The sequence below is a fragment of the Brienomyrus brachyistius genome, chromosome 1 (genome assembly GCF_023856365.1).
Source record: "Brienomyrus brachyistius isolate T26 chromosome 1, BBRACH_0.4, whole genome shotgun sequence".
In the NCBI taxonomy this organism is placed as follows: Eukaryota; Metazoa; Chordata; class Actinopteri; order Osteoglossiformes; family Mormyridae; genus Brienomyrus; species Brienomyrus brachyistius.
The window spans coordinates 50,960,910-50,979,703 of NC_064533.1; the positions used below are offsets into that span (position 1 = coordinate 50,960,910).

Here is an 18,794-nt window from a genome sequence, read left to right on the forward strand (position 1 = left end):
AAATAATATAATGGAGAGTGAAAATGTTTATGGATAAAAGTTGATTTTATGGAGAAAGCAGAACTGATGCCGACTTTGCGTGTGATGGATGGATGGCGTGACTGCCGGGACGGGGGATGGTCACCTCTCCTCTCCTCACGGTCTGAGGCTAAATATTTCCGATTTTAAGCGGCGTGTTTTTAAATGGGCAGGGAAACGGTGCGTCATTCGGGATAATTTGACAGGCTTTTTAAGAGGGCGGTACCATAGACGCTCAGTTAGGAGTGACTACAGTAGATCACCTTAATTTTACGCCATTTTTTTCCCTAATACGGGGGGAGGAGAAAGAAAGAGGAGAGGCAGGGGGGAAAAGGAGCTCCGGTGGAAAGATCTTTTTTTATTACGCCGAGGGCAGCCGGCTCCGCAGTAAGGAGACACGCAGGAATATGGAGGCAGTATAAGAAGAGGAAGGAGGACATCTCCGCGACGTGTGTGTCTGTGTAATGCCGCTGGCCGTGCGGGAAAAGGCGCTGATCTGTATGCAGCTACTGCGGCTGTCGGCCACCACACTCAGCTGAACCAGGGAGGAGGAGGAGGGGGGAGAGAGAAACTTTCTCCGTCCGGCAAAGCAAACATGCGGCGGGCTGCGACTCTCTTTCCGCCGGGATGCCCGCCGCTCCTGGTTCTCCTGCTGCTGCTGCTGGTGCTTCCCCGCTCCTGGCAGCGTAAGTATCCTCAATCTACCTCTATTTGCTCAGTTCACTATGCATGTTTTTTTCTTCGTTTTGTCCGGGTTTATGCTTGACTTTTGCCGGTTGCGTTTCCACTTGGCTGCGGGAAAAGCAGCCGCGCTCCTGTGATTCCCTCCCCTGCGCACAGAAGCATCCTGAATCCCGCTGAATCCTCACTTCTCCCTTCGGCCGCATAGGGGGCATGAGGGACGGCTCTGCCCGGTGCAAACTGCTGCATAGGGCAGCTGGTTGGAAAAAGGGGGTGTTTTTGCTTGTTTTTTTTTTTCTGGAACAGCCGCCGATATGCATTTTCTTTCCACCTTAATCTTTTGCAGTGTCGCTGTCGCCGGAGGAGGCGAACCAGTTCCTGAAGCGAGGAAGACGCGCCTACCAGGTTTTCGAGGAGACGAAACAGGGCCACTTGGAGCGGGAGTGTGTGGAGGAGCGGTGCAGCTATGAGGAGGCGCGGGAGGTGTTTGAGAACGCCCCGGAGACGGTGAGGGAGCCCAAACCGCACACTGACTACAGGCATTACACCGAAATTTTATTTTTTAATTACTGCCACGGGATCAAACCGCAGCTTCTTTGGTTTTATTAGTCCCATATGACCTTTCTTCGGAACGGGCACAGTATCTTTTACTCTGACCTACAAAAACGGCACTTTGATTAAATGTACATGCTTGGGCAAAGAATATCTTTTTTTTTTTTTTTTTAAATGGTGACCCTCCCATTTTTAGAGTTTGTACCTGTCTTTACCATAGTTAAAAATTTCAGATTCTTTTGTGATTGCAAAAGAAAATTTGTTAAAGAGTCGTGGCAGCAGTGCTGCAGTGAGGTTTGCGTTAAAGCTAGGCTGATATTTCCTTGTACAGCAGGGCTGCAGTAAGGTGTGTCTGGAGTATGCAGGGGCAGTAGAGGGGTTAAAGACACTGACAGATTTCTGGGGGCCAGCACTTAAAACAGAGGGCCCTTGAATGCGTAAATTGATAGGTAAAAGGGAGGGGGAGGGGGGCAAGGTGACATTTTGTCAGGGGATCCAGAATTTTTACGTGTGACCCTGTGGGAATGTCACCGTGTTGAAATAATTTGATTGACAGCTCTCCATGTGGCGTGCTGATTTCACTGAAAGTCGTCCTTTATTGTCCTTTATGGATGACCCCCCCCACACCATAGATTTGAGCACTGTTGACCTTAGCAGTTCTACTGTACCTCCCTTGTGGATTGTAGTCAGAAGAGTATCTGCAGAGCTCTCATTAAGAGTGGGTGACTCACGGTCGGAGGCTTATCTGATACATGGAACCACCTGGCACACAAGTAAACCCCAAAGCTGGGGGGGGCTGTGCTTCCAGGTGGCCTTCACGTTTGATCCTCAGCACAGTGCTGTTTCAGAGCCCCCCCAGCCCCTGCCAGATCCCATCAGACCCAGTTCCATGCTGCTGCCCCCTATCCTGTAAATGTTGGGGGGGGGGGGCTGGCCTGTGATTATGCAGTACAGGCAGCTTCCAGGCTGTAATGTCTCCGAGCATCATCTTAAAGTAAGAGGATGAGTGTTGTGCCACTGGTGGAGTTTAATCGTAAACCCGGTGCGGGGAGGTGACCCTGAGCTCAGAGTCACGCAGTTTTTTGTTTGTGTGTCTGTGTATGTTATGTAATCTTCTGTTTGCCTGTCACTGGTCGTGACAGGACAACATGTGGCTCAGCCAGTTGTGATCGCAAGGTTGCCGGTTCAAATCCCAGAGTTGACAGACTAGAAAAGTCTCTAATCTCCCAATTGATCCAGGGGCTGTCTGACTGTGCCGTCTCGGTTGTACGTTGCTGTGGACGAAAAGCATTTGCTAAATTTCTTAAAAAGGAAGGGGTCAGCTAAGGTCTGATGTTTTGTGGGTCATGGTAGACGGTGCCATGTGAGGTTCAGTGTCAAGGGCTGTGGTTGGTCAGAGCTTCCGATCGCTGTGGTGATACAAGGATTCGCTTGCAGTCATGCCAAACTTTATTATTAAATGCTGTCCTGCAGGCTCTGCAGTAGGATTAGCTTTTGCTGCAAGTCACGGCATCCATAGCGTAACGTGACACTCCGCTTGGTTCCGCCTCCGCGTCATTCTGGCGGACGGCCTCATCAGACGGCTGGAACCCAGACAGCAGCCGGATTGTTCTGACTTTCGTCTTCAGAGTCTTCAACACAGGAGAACGAAGCACAGACGTGTCGTAACAGGGAAACCCGGGGGAATGGTGACGCAGGCATGGGCGGATGGGAAAACGGGCTGTCACTCAGGGCGACGTCTGCGTAGATGGAGGACCTTGAGTTAGACGTTCCGCCTGGGGGGGCAGGAGGAGTAAAGGGCTGTTTTACCCAAATTTTCTGTGCTGTGGAATTAATGATGACCTTGTTTTGATGATGATCTGTTCCGGCCTTTGACCTGAGTTTCCCAGCTCAGGACATAATCATTGTGTTTGCCCTGGAGGAGCCCTTAAAAGGGACAACGTCCCTGGTTTAATACCCGTCTATAGGCTGTAGAGAGTTACTTTTCATGCGAAGGGAAAACAGGCAGTTCTCACTCTTTGTTCCTCTGTGGAATTTGCCCCCCCCACACACACAGGCATGCAAGACCTGCCTGCTGTTTTGATTCCTCACTGGCTTTTTGGCTTTGTTAGACTGTAAAGCCTGACCCACATAGAAACAGCACATTCCAGGCAATATCAGAGTGTTACTGGGGGCTGCATGCCGATAACCAGCTCAGACTGTGTCGGCACAATTTTTTTTGTTAAACATTACGGAGCTCTTGTTGGTGTGAAAGAGATTTCCAACTCCTCTTTAGTCCCGGATAGGCAGGTAACCTCCGGGGATGCACTTTCGGCTCTGCATGCAGTGTGTTTATATGCACTGTGGTGTGCAAAGTGTGTATGCGCATCTCCAGGGAGGCTGCATGCTGTTTGTCACCCTCTGGGGAGCGTAATTCTGCAACGGGTCACTGCAGTTTCAAAGCCACGCCTTGACCATCCCGGTGACCCTGACAGGGTCCACACCCCCCACCCCGATTGACCTCCTGTCTGGGATGAGCCCTCGCCTGGTCTCAGTTCTGCGAGCTACAGATACTGTCTGGGGGGATTTGAGGTCCTCCTGCTGTTCAGTGTAGCTACTGCAGTTATGATTCACCACACTTATACCATGACTCAAGAACCTCAATCTAGATTGATTCTAGTCCTAGAAATTTCCATAATCCCATACGTCTAAACTGGTCTCCCACTAGCATCGATATTACTGAAGGAGATTGTCTGTGCCCTTTAGGAATAACGGCCAGCTGGGTAGAGTCGTCGGCTAAGCTCTGCTAAATACTAACTTTGCGCAGATGCGCTCCGCCGGGCGTTCCGGCAGGTCACCGCTTTTGGGATCCCCTCTCAGCATTTCCGTTCTCCCTCTTTTGCAGGAGTACTTCTATCCCAAGTATCTGGGTAAGTGCCCGTGATGGCCGTGATCGCTCTCCTTACGTAGGATGAGTCTGCATTTGCGTGGACGAGGTCGTGGTCGAGCGTGACTGACGGTCCCACCGTGTCTCTCTCTCTCTCTGCGTCAGACTGCATAAACAAGTTTGGGGACTCTGAGGGGAAGAGGCAGGACCTGATCACCTGTGTGCACAGTGAGTCCCTCAGGCTTTTCCCTATTTTTTACTCTCCAACTCCCACGTTATCTGTCGCTCCCCCGATTCCCTCTGCAGCAAGGATGTGTGCAAGTTTTATAAATAGCAGGGTGGGGGGGGGGGGGCGCGCTCGTGCTCCTCGTTGAGCTGCACTGCAGTAGCGCTCTGCGGCGGGGAGAGGGGGCACGCGGACAGCACTGCAGCCTCGGCACCCCGCAAGGACACAGCCTACAAACAGAGACGCGTGACATGGAGAGCCCCCCCCCATACAGGACCTGTTTATCTTCCCCAATATATGGCTGCCCCCTCTCCTCCCCCAGCGTGTTACTGGACCTCCTCTCGCGGCTCTCCCGCCCAGGCATGTCCAGGCTTGTTCAGCAAGGCGAGGCAGGAGCGGGTTTGACGGGATATTATAGGAGAGCCCAGAAGCCTTGTGAAGGTCTCGCGGTCTATCGGGTTCCTGGGTATGAAACTGGGGAGAATGTGTCACTGTAGGAATCTGCAGTATTTACAGTGAAGGACACGCCAGTACTGCATGGAGACCACAGTAATTTTTTATATTGGAACCGGACTAACCCAGAGCATTATTAATCCATGATAAATCTGTTATTCATTGCCGGTACAACCATGTCTGCTCACAAAGTTTGTTTTTTTTTCTTGTCCCTCCCCAGTTCCGGCTTTAAATACACATTAAAGTAATGTTTTACGTGACTTATTTGAAATGCTGAATCTGGCCGCTATTTTGTTGTTAAGAAGTCAAGAATTTTTCAAGCTGTAAATTAAATGGAAATTTAGACCGTTTCTGACAGTGTATTTTAATGTATTTGTATCCCTTCCCATCCACCCTAAATCTCTTAAGAATTTGGAAGCTTTATTTACGGTTCGTAAAGGGCCACCGGCCAGGTAGGTTTTTTCTTTTCTTTTGAGAAACTAGAGTACAACATGAAGCTGTATAATGGCTTGAATACAAAATGTTAGGTGACTAGGACTTTTTCTAGGGTTAGGAAAATGCTTGCGTGGTGATTAGTTTGCTGGTGGTATTTATCCCATTTAAATATAAAGATGTCGAAGCCCATTCTTGGGGGTGACGTTGTGCACTTTCCAGTCACAGCTCGGTTTGACCCAATGAGAAGCAGCAGTCCACGGGAAACCCGCAGATTGACGGCACAGTAAACCAATCACTGGTGTCATAGTAGGAGATGGATGATTTAGCAGTAAATGAAATGTTCAGCATGTGGCTTTCTTCCCCCCCCCCGCGCGCCCCCCCCCCCAGACATCCCTGACCAGTGCTCCCCATCGCCGTGTTGCGAGCGGGGGACTGTGCGCTGCGAGGACAAGAAGGGCAGCTTTGTTTGTCACTGCTTCACCGGATGGACCGGCGCCACCTGCGAGGAAGGTACCGGCCAACCCGCGAGCAGCCCAAGCACACACGCCCGGTCCAGCGAGTTTACACACCCGTGCGAGAGTGAGGCGTGCAGTGACATTCGGGCGACACGGACGTCCTCCTCCTCCACATGCTCTTCTGATCTTCGTGTCCATGGGCGACTCGATGTTATGAGTTTTGTTCCATCTTAAGCGTGATTAAATATCAGGAGATTCCCATCTTCCAAAGGCAGAGACGTCATTGCCACAATAAGACAGATGTTGGTGTATGAGTGTGCATGGGAACCATGATTGCTACCCATTTTGTACACCTAGTTTATGTATCACATGTCAGCGTTAACGTTTGCTCTGACTTAGTAACTCTTGTTTTTCTGTTTTTTGTCGTGCGAGTGATATTTACTCCAAACAAAATAGTGCTATGAATTGAATTGGAGGACCAGCCTGTGGCAAAGCAGATGTGTCAATATGTTTTGGGAAACCATTGATTCAGTTCTGAACTATGGTCTCTCAACAGCAGTAACCAACCTGTTTGCTGTAATCGTTTATAAAATGGACTAATTTGTTGCAATGAGCTGCATTACTGTCCCCACCCCAGTCTAGCGCCGAGGGTTGGGAGACATCTGCTGCCAATCGCAAGTTCCGGCTCTTAACACTCTCCTCTCATGATTGGCCGTCTGTGTCACGTGACCTTTGTGCTTCCGGCAGACATAAATGAATGTGACAACAAGAATGCTGGCTGTGAACACAACTGCAACAACACCCGTGGGAGTTACCGCTGCTTCTGTCAGGATGGTTACGTGCTGGCCGACCGGCATATGTGTGCAGGTAGGTCTGGCTGCTCGTCCTGTGGACAGACTATGTAGATCAGGGCTCCCGGTTTAGAGAGGGCCAGATGTATCCAGGTTTTTACTGCAGTCTGTCTCATTATACAATTAGCGATTTTCGTTTTTTTATGACACGTATCAGATGGTAACAGCTCCTGTGGCCCCATTCCCAATGTCACAAGCATAAACATAATGAAATGCTCCTATAATGTCCAGCCAGCACTGAGTGAAACACCATACCGGTCTTGACCGGCTCTAAGCCGCGTCGATCAGCTTAACCAGAATGTTACACCATGTAAACAAAAGCTTCACGCAAGGCAGTACCACTTCCTGGACGGGTCCGCCAACGTCAAGCAGGTTCCCCCGGTGTCCGAGTCAGCTGGTGTTCATTTACCGCCATTTAACCTCTCAAATTCAATGAAGACGAGTATTAACAGAATGTGCTATCGACTGCGAGATCGGTGTGGTTTTTCTGGCATGGAAACCGTCCCCGCTAATGGTGCCAGTGGAATCACCCCTCCCAACTAATGGACCACCCCCCCTGTCCCACAGACGTGGATGAGTGTGTGGTCACCCCCGAGGTTTGTGGCACAGCACGGTGCGAGAACCTTCCCGGGGGCTACCAGTGCCTGTGCGAGGAGGGCTTTGTGTACGACAACGTGTCCAAGTCCTGCCTGGGTGAGTCCGCATCACGTGGGCATACGCGTGTCACACACAGGTCATGCTGGCTTCTACAGACTGCGTGCTCGTGCATGGGGTATGTTTGAGTTGCCGCTGTCTTTGTCTTGCCGATGTTTTGGACATGCACTGAGCTCACTAGCTTCAAATCCTGTCCCATAGAGGACCGCAAGGCAGCAAACCCCATCCTCTGTTACATAAATCCTGGCCCTATTACCAGTGTGTCAAAAAGAAACCGATACAGCATGAGATTTCTTGGAATGTTATCTGGGAACGGGCGTGGAAGATGGTATTTGAATATTTGTAGTAAATAGCTCCTGCAAGCCTGGGCCTGCATCCACACACCAATAACAACATACAGAGTACCGCTACAGAGTAGGATCTGGCTTCCTGTTGAATGAGGAAGGGAGGCTTTCTTTGGAGGCTTGTTGGTCTCTGATCGTCTGACCCCCCCCCCCCCCGCTCTCCTCGCCTGGCAGATGTGGACGAGTGCGAGTCACCGGTGTGCTCCGGGGAGTGTGTGAACATTCCGGGGGGGTTCAGCTGCTACTGTGACGGCCGACGGGGTCTGAAGCTGGCGCAGAACTGGAGTGCTTGCGAGGTGACTGACCTTTCCATGAACCCCCCCCCCCCACACACACACACACACAACTGTTTTTATGAAATTCACTTTCCAATGATGAGCAGACCTAACCCCTGGTATTCCCATCAAGCGTGTTGTCCATTTCCTCCTTGGCAGCACCCCTTCGCCCCCCCCTTGCCTCATAATGGGAGACTTCACACTCTTCCGATAACTGTGCTGTTAAATCCAGTAGACACTAATAAACCGCGTTTTAAGCGGGCCACTCTGATTTGACGATGTATGATAACCCCTCCCATTGTGGCTCCACCCCAAGCCCATCGAACCTAGGCCCCTCCTTGGCCTTAAGAGGAACTCGCGCTCCCTTTACCTGGGCCGCATGTTTAGCGGCTCTCCTGTCATCCGCCTCCGCTTCCGGCGAAAGGTCCAGACCGGGTGAGAGCCGCTCCCAGTTCACTCTGAGTTCCTGTGCAGCACCACCTAGGGGCAAGGCGCTGCACCTGCATGGCTGCCATTCATGACGCCCCGGCACCTCCTGCGTTGCAGCTTCAGCGCCGAGTTCGACCTCAAGACCTATGATCCGGAGGGGGTCATTTTCTTTGCGGGGGGCCATCAGAACAGCTCGTGGATCGTGCTGGCCACGCATAACGGGAAGCTGGAGTTGCAGCTGAAGTACGGACCAGTGAGCCGGGTGACCAGCAGCGGACCCGTGGTCAGCGATGGACAGTGGCATAAGGTGAGAGGTGCCACCTAGTGGTCAGATGTGTAATTTGCCATTTAGTTTTACATTAGATTAATCAGGCTTTGGACTGTAGTCTAGTGTTGTGTGCATAATTCATGTGTATATCGTGTTTCATGTTGTATATTATTCTGAGGCACACCCACTGAGACAAATTCCTTTTTAACATTCTTGGCCAATAAATATCTTTTTGATTCTGATCCTGACATCTCTCCAGGTTAGTTTTGTAGGGATGTTGTCAGTAATGAACTAAAATAAGAGCAGACTGTCCTGTTTCAGTTAATTTTATGTCTTTGTCTCAGTTTACGTATTGTTCCATTTTAATGATGCTGTTGTGAATCACAACAGACCCATGTAAAGCAGATCGGGGCGATTATGTTGTGAAAGACACTATATAAGGATAAATTGAATGGAATTATGAAGTGGCCTCTTATTCGCATTCACTCTAACCGAAGCGTGGAATCTTGACTTGCGGTTGGGATAGATCTCTGTAGAGGAGCAGGGCCGGAGCCTGGTCATCAAGATCGACCGGGAGGCTGTGATGAAGATAACGGTGAATGGGGATCTCTTCACGCTGAGGAAGGGCATGCACGAGCTCAACCTCACCGTTGGGGGGGTACCGTTCAGAGAGGCCGGCTTGCTGAGCAAGGTGAGCGCCAATCGGGGGGGGGGGGGGGCTTGTTTATACTGTAAACCAAGTGAGCCTGTACCTCAGTCGCCATGGAAACACCATGTAAACTGGAGGAGGGGATGATGTCATCTTGGATCCCGATCCTGAATAAATAAAGACGTTTATAACGGACCTGGGAAAACGGAACAAGCCGTAACGGAGCCCATCGGTGCTGCAAACACTCTGGCCACTACAGGCAATGGAAAATGGTTTTGGCAGCCGATGCGCAGCAAACCGAACTCTCCAGGAAGCACTCGAAGTAATCTGGGAGTTAGCTGTGATTATTCTCGGCTGTAGTCAAAGCACTTAAATTTCTTAGATACTGGGAAATGCCGATCATGCTGTACAGAATACGGTTTTAATACGGTTTTAAAACCCTTGTTGCAATCAGCACATGAGCGATTTGTCAGTGGGGGCTGAGCCCAGCCCTGGTGTCTCCTCCAAGTACACGTAGGGTTAAGATTGAACATTCTGTGTAAAATGCATAGTTTATGGTGAAGCATGCTTTCTGTAAGGACATATGAGGTTGGTCAGTTCTGTAAGGACCTGCTGAGCTGCTCAGTGTAACCACACTGTCGGGGACAAGCTGCTCATTGATTTTAGTCTAGGCTACACAAAATTTCCAATGGGGGGGCAGTCCTTAGGGAGAGATTTTCACCAGTAACACATCATACTTTCTCCCCCACATACATTCTTGTTGAGGAAAAAAAGAATTGGCTGGGACAATTATTTTTCTATATTTATTGGTTTTTAGACCTTTTCTGGGATCGAGTCTTTGGTGTTTTTTATTTATTTATTTCCCCCCGCTCCCCCCAGCCTGAACGAAGGCAGTCTCGCACTTTTTCTGTGTATTCAGTCTGGGATAGTTTAACAGTAAGTCTCAAGAAGACGTGTAAACAAGAGAGAGAGAGAGAGAGAGGACAGGACCTGGGTGTATGTAGAATTCAGGTCATGTCAGTTCAGGTTAGTTCCACTTTCTCATGAGAACACTTACCTAACAATTATTGGAAGTTTAATTGCAGTCTTTTATACAGAGAGATGTTTGTCTCGTGATCTGACATTGCAAAGGGACTGTTAATGTTTACGCAACGTCCTTAACCACTACGCCTTCTGCTGTCCATGCCGTGTGTCCCAGCTTGCATAAAACCTCCCTTCCCGCCTGACCCGCAGATGAACCCCCGCCTGGACGGCTGCCTGCGGGAGTGGAGGTGGCTGACTGGCGAGGACTCCTCCATCCAGGAGACCATTCGCTCAAACGAGAAGCTGCAGTGTTTCTCCACCGAGGACCGGGGCTCCTATTACCCCGGCAACGGCTTGGCACTCTTCAACCTCAGCTATGGTGGGTGGTGGGGGGGGGTTAGCCTGCCCTTAGTTTGAGCATAGTGTTGCCAAGTGTGTTAGGGTTCAATGCCTGAGACCGGAAGGTTGCCAGTGTGAATCCCAGAATCGGCGGTATGTTAAAAACATTTTAAAGTGGAAAAAATTCCATTGTAAACATACTGAGGGGGAATCCCCTGGTCAGAGTCAAGATCTACTGAGGGGACACCAGTCCTCACAAGATGGGAGCTGTGAATCTCAGGCACTTATGCTGGGGGGCATGGTCTGAAAGGTTTGGGACCCCTGACTCCAGGGGCTGTCTCATTCTGCTTTCTCAATTCTGTCACATTCGAAAAAAGTATCTTCTAATTCACGTATAAATAATAAGCATGGACCACATGTATCTGTTTTCATCCCTCTTTAAAGAGATGTCAGCTTCCCTGCAAGGATCTCCTGAAGACTGTCTTAGCACCTTCTGAAGGGTTTTCTTAGTAACAGCGTTGGCGCGAGCGAGTGGGATCTTACTGTGAGAATAGCACAAGTGTACGTGCGTGAGAAAACCTCGCTCTTGTTTTCTATTTATCGCATTCATTGTGCCTCTGGTCCCACCTTCCCCAGCAGCGGATTCCCCGGTGCAGAGCATTCAGGTACACCTACGACCCGCCTCCACCCTGGGGCTTCTCCTCGCGCTGGTCCGGCTAGACAGCGTGCCCCTGTCGGTCTCCCTCTCCGACTACCATCCCGGGAAAAAACTGTGGCAAGAGGTGAGGCAGGCCTCCCCAGCCGGGTATCTACGCCTGTGCTCGTGCGGCGGTTAATATTCCCCGTGTGTGTCCCCAGCATGTCCTTGTTGCCGTGGGTGACACAGTGGTGGCCAGCCTCCCTGTACAACTGAGTGACTCGGAGACACATTTGGTGAATGTGACCATCACGGGAGGTCTGGTCCACCTGGAGGTGGATGGACAAGCGGGTCAGGCTGAACCGGGGCTGAACCAGAACATCGTTGACCTCTCCTCTCCGGTTGGCACCTTCCTTGGGGGAATACCAGGTGGGCTTAGACCCTTGGCACCAAGCAAGCATGCCAATAGATCAGAAACAACCCCGACTGTTGTAACCTAGAGCAGCGATTTTCAATCCATGGGTCGTGACCCAAATTTAGGCCATGGCAAGTTCTGAAAGGGTTGCGAGGTAGAGTTGGAAATGTAAGCATTTCAAAACCAGCAAGCTCCTGTGCTGATCCACGATCAGATTTCCCAGTCCCAATCCTAAAATTAACCTGTATAAACCAGTCTTGGATCTGCAAATGCTTAATGCAAAACTAATGAACACTCAAGTGATCCAAGAAACCCAACCACAGATGCTTAACTTAATATTCAGTGACACTTTTGTGCGATAGGCATTGATTGGCATAGATTGCAGTGTGCACTCTGTGCTTGATCATAACGTTAATTTAGACCTGTACTTGATACAGGGTCATGACTGAGCTGGCATGGTAAAAATTGGGCCGAGGTACAAAAAGGTTGAGAACCACTGACCGAGAGGGTTTAAGTAGAATGTAATAATTGCATGCAGTAAATGTCACAGTTACTATAATAGTTGACCTATGACCTTTCCACAGACATCCCCCTGGTGTCCACGCCCATCTCCGCATATTACACCGGCTGCATGGACGTCACCATCAACGGGCAAATGTTGAACCTGGACGAAGCGACCCATAAGCACAACGACATCCGCTCTCACTCCTGCCCCCTAGTGGGGGCTCACCAGTAACCTGGTCTCACGTGCGTGAGGTCCCCCTCTCTCTGTCCACTGTTCACCCTACCCCACTAGTCCGGGTGTCCCTTTAAGGTATGCATTAAAACCAGAGGTGAAGAGAAACACAGGGCGTGTATTTATATTGGCGAAACACTGCTTCACAGCCTACGGAGGAGTCCGCTGTAATATACTGGATATGTAAATACTGTACTATTCAATGCTTTAAAAAAAATAGGACTTACCTTCTATGAATTTGGCTTTAAGTCTGACAGGGGTACATAATAAGTCACTAACACACAAATTGTATATTTTCACTTATTCTGTTTTAGTCACTGTCAACAACATTTTTCATATTTAAGACTTTTTTTTTAATCTTTGTGTTTGTACATTTTAAACAATGTTTGTCCTGATGAGAATCCCTGCCCCCCCCCTCCCAAAAATGCCAAACTGAAACGCTATTAAAAATAAAGATGGTTAACAGGCGACGCTCTCGTCCAGTCCTTCCCTGATGGCACACTCATTACTGGTATTCTTTTGGAAGTATAGTTAGTTAGTTATTATTAAACACACCTACCGGAAGCAACTGATTAACCATGCATAGATAACCCAGTAAATTACAGTCCATTTCCCAAAGTTTAAGCACTCATAATATTTAGACCATTTCAGCATTACAACTACAAGAATTACAACTCTACATACGTGTGTGATTTGCTGAAACTGCTTAACGTAGTAAAAGGTACTTTAGCTCTCACTTGAGGTTTCAGACAAGGGGCAGATTTGGTTCTGGGGTTGAAAAATCTTTCACATCAGGAAGCCAGTGAGCAGGTTAAGATCATACGTTTTAAGAACTGGCTAGATTCTGCCGAAAAGTCGGTCGTGCTCTCAAGTGTCCCGTTCTAATTAAATCACCTACTTCATCGATGAAGGCTGAGCTTTGACTCGTCTTATGGCTGTAGCGAGTCTAAGCGCGAGATATTTTAAATGCACTGTTTATAATGACACCTTGAGGTAAGGATGATACCGGCCAGTCGTGTGGGGTGGCCTTGGAACCCGTCCCACGTCGCGTGAAGCCTAGAGGAGGGTGTCCTGGGTTTGACGTTGGGTTGGGGGCCCCCCCCTGCACATGATACAGGCGGGTTCTCCGTCTTGCAGACACCAGTGCGGACGGGCAATGGGGCTGGGTTCTGTCAGTGGTGGCTAAGTGGGCCGGGGGCGGTTCTCCCCAGGTGTAGGTGGGCCCTTGGCTCAGCAGGCATACGGAGGTGGCTTCTCACACCCCCCGTATGACGTGCCGATGTAGGCAGGGGTGCTGGGGGTCAGCGTGTAGCTGGAGGAGGCTTGTGACGAGGGTTGGGATGGAACCTGGGAGGGAGGCTGGTTGTTCTCCGAGGGGGGTGTGGGGGCGTCCTGGCCCAGCGGTGTCGCTGCCGGTGCTGCTGGGGGGGGTTGGTATACACTGTGGTGCTGCAGGAGGCAGAGAGGGAATATTCTATGGGTCGAATCAAAGGGAAAAGGGGAAACCTCGGTTCTAAGCATGTTTAAGGTAGCCTAAGCTAGGCTATGATGCTTGTTAGTTTAGGTGTCTATTAAAATGCATTTTTGCCTTACGATTTTTCGGAACGTAAGCCAGAGAGCTTTTTGTTTTTTATTTATTAGACTGGTACCTTAATTGGTTTGATTGTCCAAAACTCAAGATCTTTATTGTCTACGTGCAACAGGAGCACTTCAATGCTTAGTCATTCAGTAGGATTCAGTTCCGAAAAAGTCTAAAGACGGGGTAAGACGATACAGAGTCTGCAGAACAATAAGACCGTCCAAAACTGGACGACATGCAGTCAGTGGCTGATAAAGTGCAGTAACACGTCTATAAAATGCATGTACCGTGGCTGTGACTGTCAGGGGTAACATGGATGTTGGAAATGTGCATAGCCTGGAGAAAGAAGCTGTTCCTGAATCTGACAGTCAGCGTGAGATGCTGCGAGACCTCCTACCAGACTGCGGGGGGGGAGTTCATTGCTGGGGTAGCCAGGGCCCTGATTTATAGACTAAGCGTTGTTAAGGCTCCCTGCAGTGCGGACAAACTCATCGGTTTGAGTTTCACTGCCCCCCCGTGTGGCCATGAGGTACGACTCATTGCTCCCCAAAGAGTCCGTGGGGGATGATGCAGGATGCGAGGTGACCACGCATGAGGAAGAGACATGCTCTATTTCAGCTTTAGAGCTTCACAGAGGGTGACGAGGTCGTGGGAGGCAGATAACATACCTGCAGTGGTAAGGGGTAATTGGGGTAGGAAGGCAGTGCCTGGGTGGAAGGGCAGAATCCAGCGTACGTCAGCACGTGCTGTGTGGGGTTGTACAGGATGTGGGGCGGCGGTACAGGACTGGGACATGTTGGGGGGGCCGAATTCTAAGAAGAAAAGCACACGTCACAAGACAGGAGGGACAGCGATAATCAACAGTGCCGACCTATTGGCTCAATTGCCCCCCACCCATCTGAAGAGAAACAAGGAGGGGGGGGTCCAAGAGGCCTTTAGCATGATTTAGGATAGACTCCATCTGGAAAAGTCAGTATTTGGTTATACTACTTGACATTAGAGGAAAACACTCAGTGTGTCATAAACACCATATATAGTGTTTTGGGGCACGGAACAGTACAGGGTTCAGTGTGTGCGTGTGTGTTGTGCAATCCCCTGTTAAACCCCTCCCCTGCAACCCGAGGAAAGAGGAGGATGGGTGGTGATAAGCTACAGCCAGCCGAAAGGCTAGTGCTGCGATAAGTGAAGCATGCTTCACCCCAGCACTCAGATAAAAGTAAAAACCCTTTAACAGGCAAAACTTTGTGTCAGCGCCTGTAAATCTGCTTTTACACAGACAGTGAAGAGGCTGCTATGTGATCATTTACTGCCAGGCGATGCATCACACTGCCTAACTGGCCCGTGGAAAAAGAATTTGCTGTGACGATAATAAAATCGAAGTCAGGGTTATGAGAAATGGGCGTTTCTGAAAAAGCTGGTCACAGAGCACTAGGACAAATTTAATTTTGTATTTGAATTTGACACCATAGAGTCAACATTATAAGTATAGATTTGGCATTGGATAGGATATGGAGATCTGATTTTAAGGAAATCTGTCCATACTATTATCCATGGATTTATTGATTTTTATTTTTCCCCAGAATGTTTTAACAAGATGACATCCAAGGTACAGTATATGGACAAAGGTATTGGGACACCTGACCATTACACCTACAGGAACTTGTATGACATTCCATTCTAAATCCACAGGCATTAATATGCAGTTGGTCCCTCCTTTGCAGCTGCAACAGCTGCCACTCATCTGGAAAGGCTTTGTAGAAGTTTTTTGAGTGTATCTGTGGGAATTTTTGCCCATTCATGCAGAAGAGCATTTGCTAGGTCAGGCACTGATGTTGGACGTGAAGGCCTGGCTCACAATCTCCATACTAGTTCATCCCAAAAGTGTTGAGGGGGTTGAGGTCAGGGTTCTCTGTGGAACAGTCAAGTTCTTCCACACCAAACTCACCCATCCATGTCTTTATGGACCTTGTTTTGTGTGCTGGGGTACAGTCATGCTGGACTGTTCCCCCAAACTGTTCCCACAAAGTTAGAAGCATAGAATTGTCCAAAATGTCTTTGTATGCTGAAACATTAAAAATTCTCTTCACTGGAACTAAGGCGCCCAACCCCTGAAAACCATCCCCATACCATTATCCCTCCTCCACCAAACTTTACAGGTGGCACAACGCAGTCAGGCAGGTAACATTCTCTTGGTATCTACCAATCCTAGACTCATCCATCAGACTGCCAGACAGAAATGTGATTCACCGGTCCACAGAACACGTTTCCACTGCTCCAGAGTCCAGTGGTGGCATGTTTTACACCACTCCATCCGACGTTTGGCATTATGCTCGGTGATCTGAGACTTGCATGCAGCTGCGCGGCCATGGAAGCCAAAATCCATTAGTCAAGAGAGCAGTGGCGAGCAGCACTCAGCGACCGCCCCCCCCCCCCCCCCCCCCCGTAACTTTATGTGGTCTGCCACCTTGTGCCTGAGATTCTGCTGTTCCTAAACGCTTCCACATTGCAATAATACCACTTACAGTTGACCGTGGAATATCTAGCAAGAAAGAAATTTCGCAAACTGATTTATTGCAAAGGTGTGCACCGTGCGATACCACAATAGTACCACGCTTGAATTCACTGAACTCTTCAGAACGACCAATTCTTTCACAAAATTTTGTAAACCTGACTGGTTGGGTAAGTGCTTGATTTTATACACCCGTGGCAATGGGTCTGAATGAAACCCCTCAATTCAATGATTAAGAGGCGTGCCCCAGTAATTTTGTCCATATGATGTATCTGACTAGCAGCATCCCCCCTCCAAAAAAAAAAAAATACATTGAAATAATTTTGTGATAAAATGGGAAAGGTATGGATAACAATGGATAATTAATAAGATCATGAATATATGTAAATAAGACATAATCAATTATGACGGACTGAAAGATAGAAACACTTTCAGTTCTGGGAGAAAACAGAAGTGGGTGTTTTGAGGTTGAGGATTACATGGCCGAGTGACCACAGCTGTGTGCATTGGGCAGATGCCCATGGGGGCCCTAGAGGGGGGTGTGTGAGGGCGACAGCTGTAGGGCCCACCTGCAGCACGATGTCCTTAAAGGCCCCCAGGATGGCGGCTGTGACGATGCCCAGGAAAACGCTGAGGACGTTGAGCACGACAGCAGCCCAGAGCAGGCGGTACAGGTGCATCACGTCCCCGCAGCTGCTCACGCCCGTGTACTCATAGTACTGCGAGTGGTACTCACTGTGGGGGGAAGAGAGTGCCCCTCTAAACTGGCACCCAAACCACAGGCCTGCAGCACTAACCACACTTAAAAAAACACTTATATTACATCTTTCTTACTTAGCAGAACCTTTTATCTAGTGACATACATTTCCAAGAAAAGCAGGAGCAAATTGGGGGGGGGGGGGGGGGGGGGTTAAGGGCCTTGCTCAAGGACCCAAAAGTGACATCACTCTGCTGACCCTGGGATGTGAGCCACCGACCTTCCGATCAGAAGCAGAGTGTCCTGACCCGCTAAGCCACACGCTCCCCCGTTCTGACACTTAGCTAGACTTTCAACAAACTCTCACCCAAAGCAAAGTTATTTTTAAGATAATGCTTGACTGAGATGGAGTTCTTTCTTTTTTTCCTGTGCTAATGTGATTTCTTTATCATATCCTTAATACCAGTGGCCTGTTCTGGTTTTTAGTTTTGTTATGCTCTTGTCTTACCGACAATGGCTTCTTATTTTAGGCAATTTTTTAAAATATGTAATACATATCTTGAAATGTGATATAATCTGACCAAAACAGCACAAAACCAAATCAAAACAGATGAAATCACAGTTACACCATTTTCGTTTTGCCTCAAATACAATTTGAAATTTCCAAAACGCGCAGAAATCATTTGTCCGGTAAACTGGGAACTCGCTGTTTTTCTCTTTGTCTGGCCCCTTGACCAGCCTTTTACATAAACACCTCATGCTCTCAGAGCAAAGAGCAGCTGCTCCAGCTGGTCAAACCCACAAACGTAGCACCCAGACACTGATATTTTGACGTCAGCTGGCCAGACAAGCTCACTGCGTTTGTAGGGCAGTTGTTCAACAGCCCGGACATCTGCACACCCGCTCCCCGCCACCACCCGCCTCACCTGCCGCAGCTGTGCAGGTCACAGCAATAACAGGTGTTGCTCTTTATCCTGACCTTACACTTGCTGTTGTAGGAGTAGCACGTCACCTGTAGGGGGCGAGAGCGGGAGGGACGAGAGGTGGGGATTCCAGCAGCTTTCATATTCCAGCTAGTTTTCATATAAACCTGCCGCAGCCTGCTAAGCAAATGTTATCAGAAACAATGATTAGTACAGCTCTGCTTTTCAGTTTCACAGTGTGGCAGATTTTTTCCACAACATTGACAGTATGGCTGCTAGGTCAAATCCCTGGATTGGAGGACAGTGTGGCAGCATGAAGTGATGATTAAAGCCCACAGCGCATATGTTTTGCACAATGCCAGCTCAGTGGGATTATAAAGCACCCTCAAGATGAGAACAGAATTTGCTGGGAATGGAATGGCTAAAATGACAAAAGTCCACCAGAGGGCAGCAGTCCACCCTGAACAGCTGCAGGCCACTGCCAGCCTCCTAAAGGCAATCAAGACCACCAGACCAAGGAGAAAAAAGACCCAGGGCAGACAATTCCCCGTTTTGATTACCCAGTATATTGTTTTTGGAAAGAGACACACAAATCTTTATACACACTATAACTCTTATTTCTTATAAATTAAAAATTAATCTGGTATTTTGAAATCAATAAAGTTATTTAGTTTTATGCTTCATATAAGACTTATTTGTGTAGTTCTAACTATTAAAAGCCATCAGCTTGTATTACAGAAAGAAAACAAAATCCATAATAATACCTCAGTATCCAACCAA

The 18,794-nt window shown here is 48.9% G+C and overlaps 2 protein-coding genes across 4 annotated transcripts in view; one reads left to right on the forward strand and one right to left on the reverse strand.

The window, feature by feature from the left end:
* The first annotated feature begins 61 nt into the window (after nucleotides 1-61).
* Nucleotides 62-12,774, forward strand: gas6 (growth arrest-specific 6). Of its 2 annotated transcripts, none has more exons than XM_048972589.1 (15): nucleotides 62-704; nucleotides 1,046-1,206; nucleotides 4,136-4,160; nucleotides 4,283-4,345; nucleotides 5,619-5,741; nucleotides 6,434-6,553; nucleotides 7,105-7,230; nucleotides 7,710-7,831; nucleotides 8,127-8,245; nucleotides 8,357-8,546; nucleotides 9,034-9,198; nucleotides 10,390-10,558; nucleotides 11,155-11,300; nucleotides 11,377-11,584; nucleotides 12,155-12,774. In XM_048972589.1, the coding sequence occupies exons 1-15, from the start codon at nucleotides 614-616 to the stop codon at nucleotides 12,304-12,306; spliced, it is 1,980 nt and encodes a 659-aa protein (XP_048828546.1). In that variant the 5' UTR covers nucleotides 62-613; the 3' UTR covers nucleotides 12,307-12,774. The 2 variants fall into 2 exon arrangements, with proteins under 2 accessions (XP_048828546.1, XP_048828553.1); XM_048972596.1 differs by having other exon boundaries at nucleotides 11,158-11,300.
* LOC125706099 (transmembrane protein 255B) overlaps nucleotides 12,769-18,794 on the reverse strand; it is a 15,668-nt gene continuing 9,642 nt past the window's right edge. For both annotated transcript variants that reach the window (XM_048972621.1, XM_048972610.1), the window contains exons 6-9: nucleotides 18,018-18,103; nucleotides 16,964-17,129; nucleotides 14,554-14,697; nucleotides 12,769-13,755 (exon numbers count right to left, since the gene is read on the reverse strand). In XM_048972621.1, coding sequence (XP_048828578.1) covers nucleotides 13,537-13,755; nucleotides 14,554-14,697; nucleotides 16,964-17,129; nucleotides 18,018-18,103 — 615 coding nt within the window. In that variant the 3' untranslated portion in view covers nucleotides 12,769-13,536. The remainder of the gene's footprint in view (nucleotides 13,756-14,553; nucleotides 14,698-16,963; nucleotides 17,130-18,017; nucleotides 18,104-18,794) is intronic.

What these genes read in the sequence shown, in the direction of transcription:
- gas6 (XM_048972589.1), top strand. Translation starts at nt 614, where the DNA reads ATGCGGCGGGCTGCGACTCTCTTTCCGCCGGGATGCCCGCCGCTCCTG. An exon ending in CGTGTCCAAGTCCTGCCTGG is followed by an intron (nt 7,231 to 7,709) that starts GTGAGTCCGCAT and finishes CTCGCCTGGCAG; the next exon opens with ATGTGGACGAGTGCGAGTCA. An exon ending in CTTCCTTGGGGGAATACCAG is followed by an intron (nt 11,585 to 12,154) that starts GTGGGCTTAGAC and finishes ACCTTTCCACAG; the next exon opens with ACATCCCCCTGGTGTCCACG.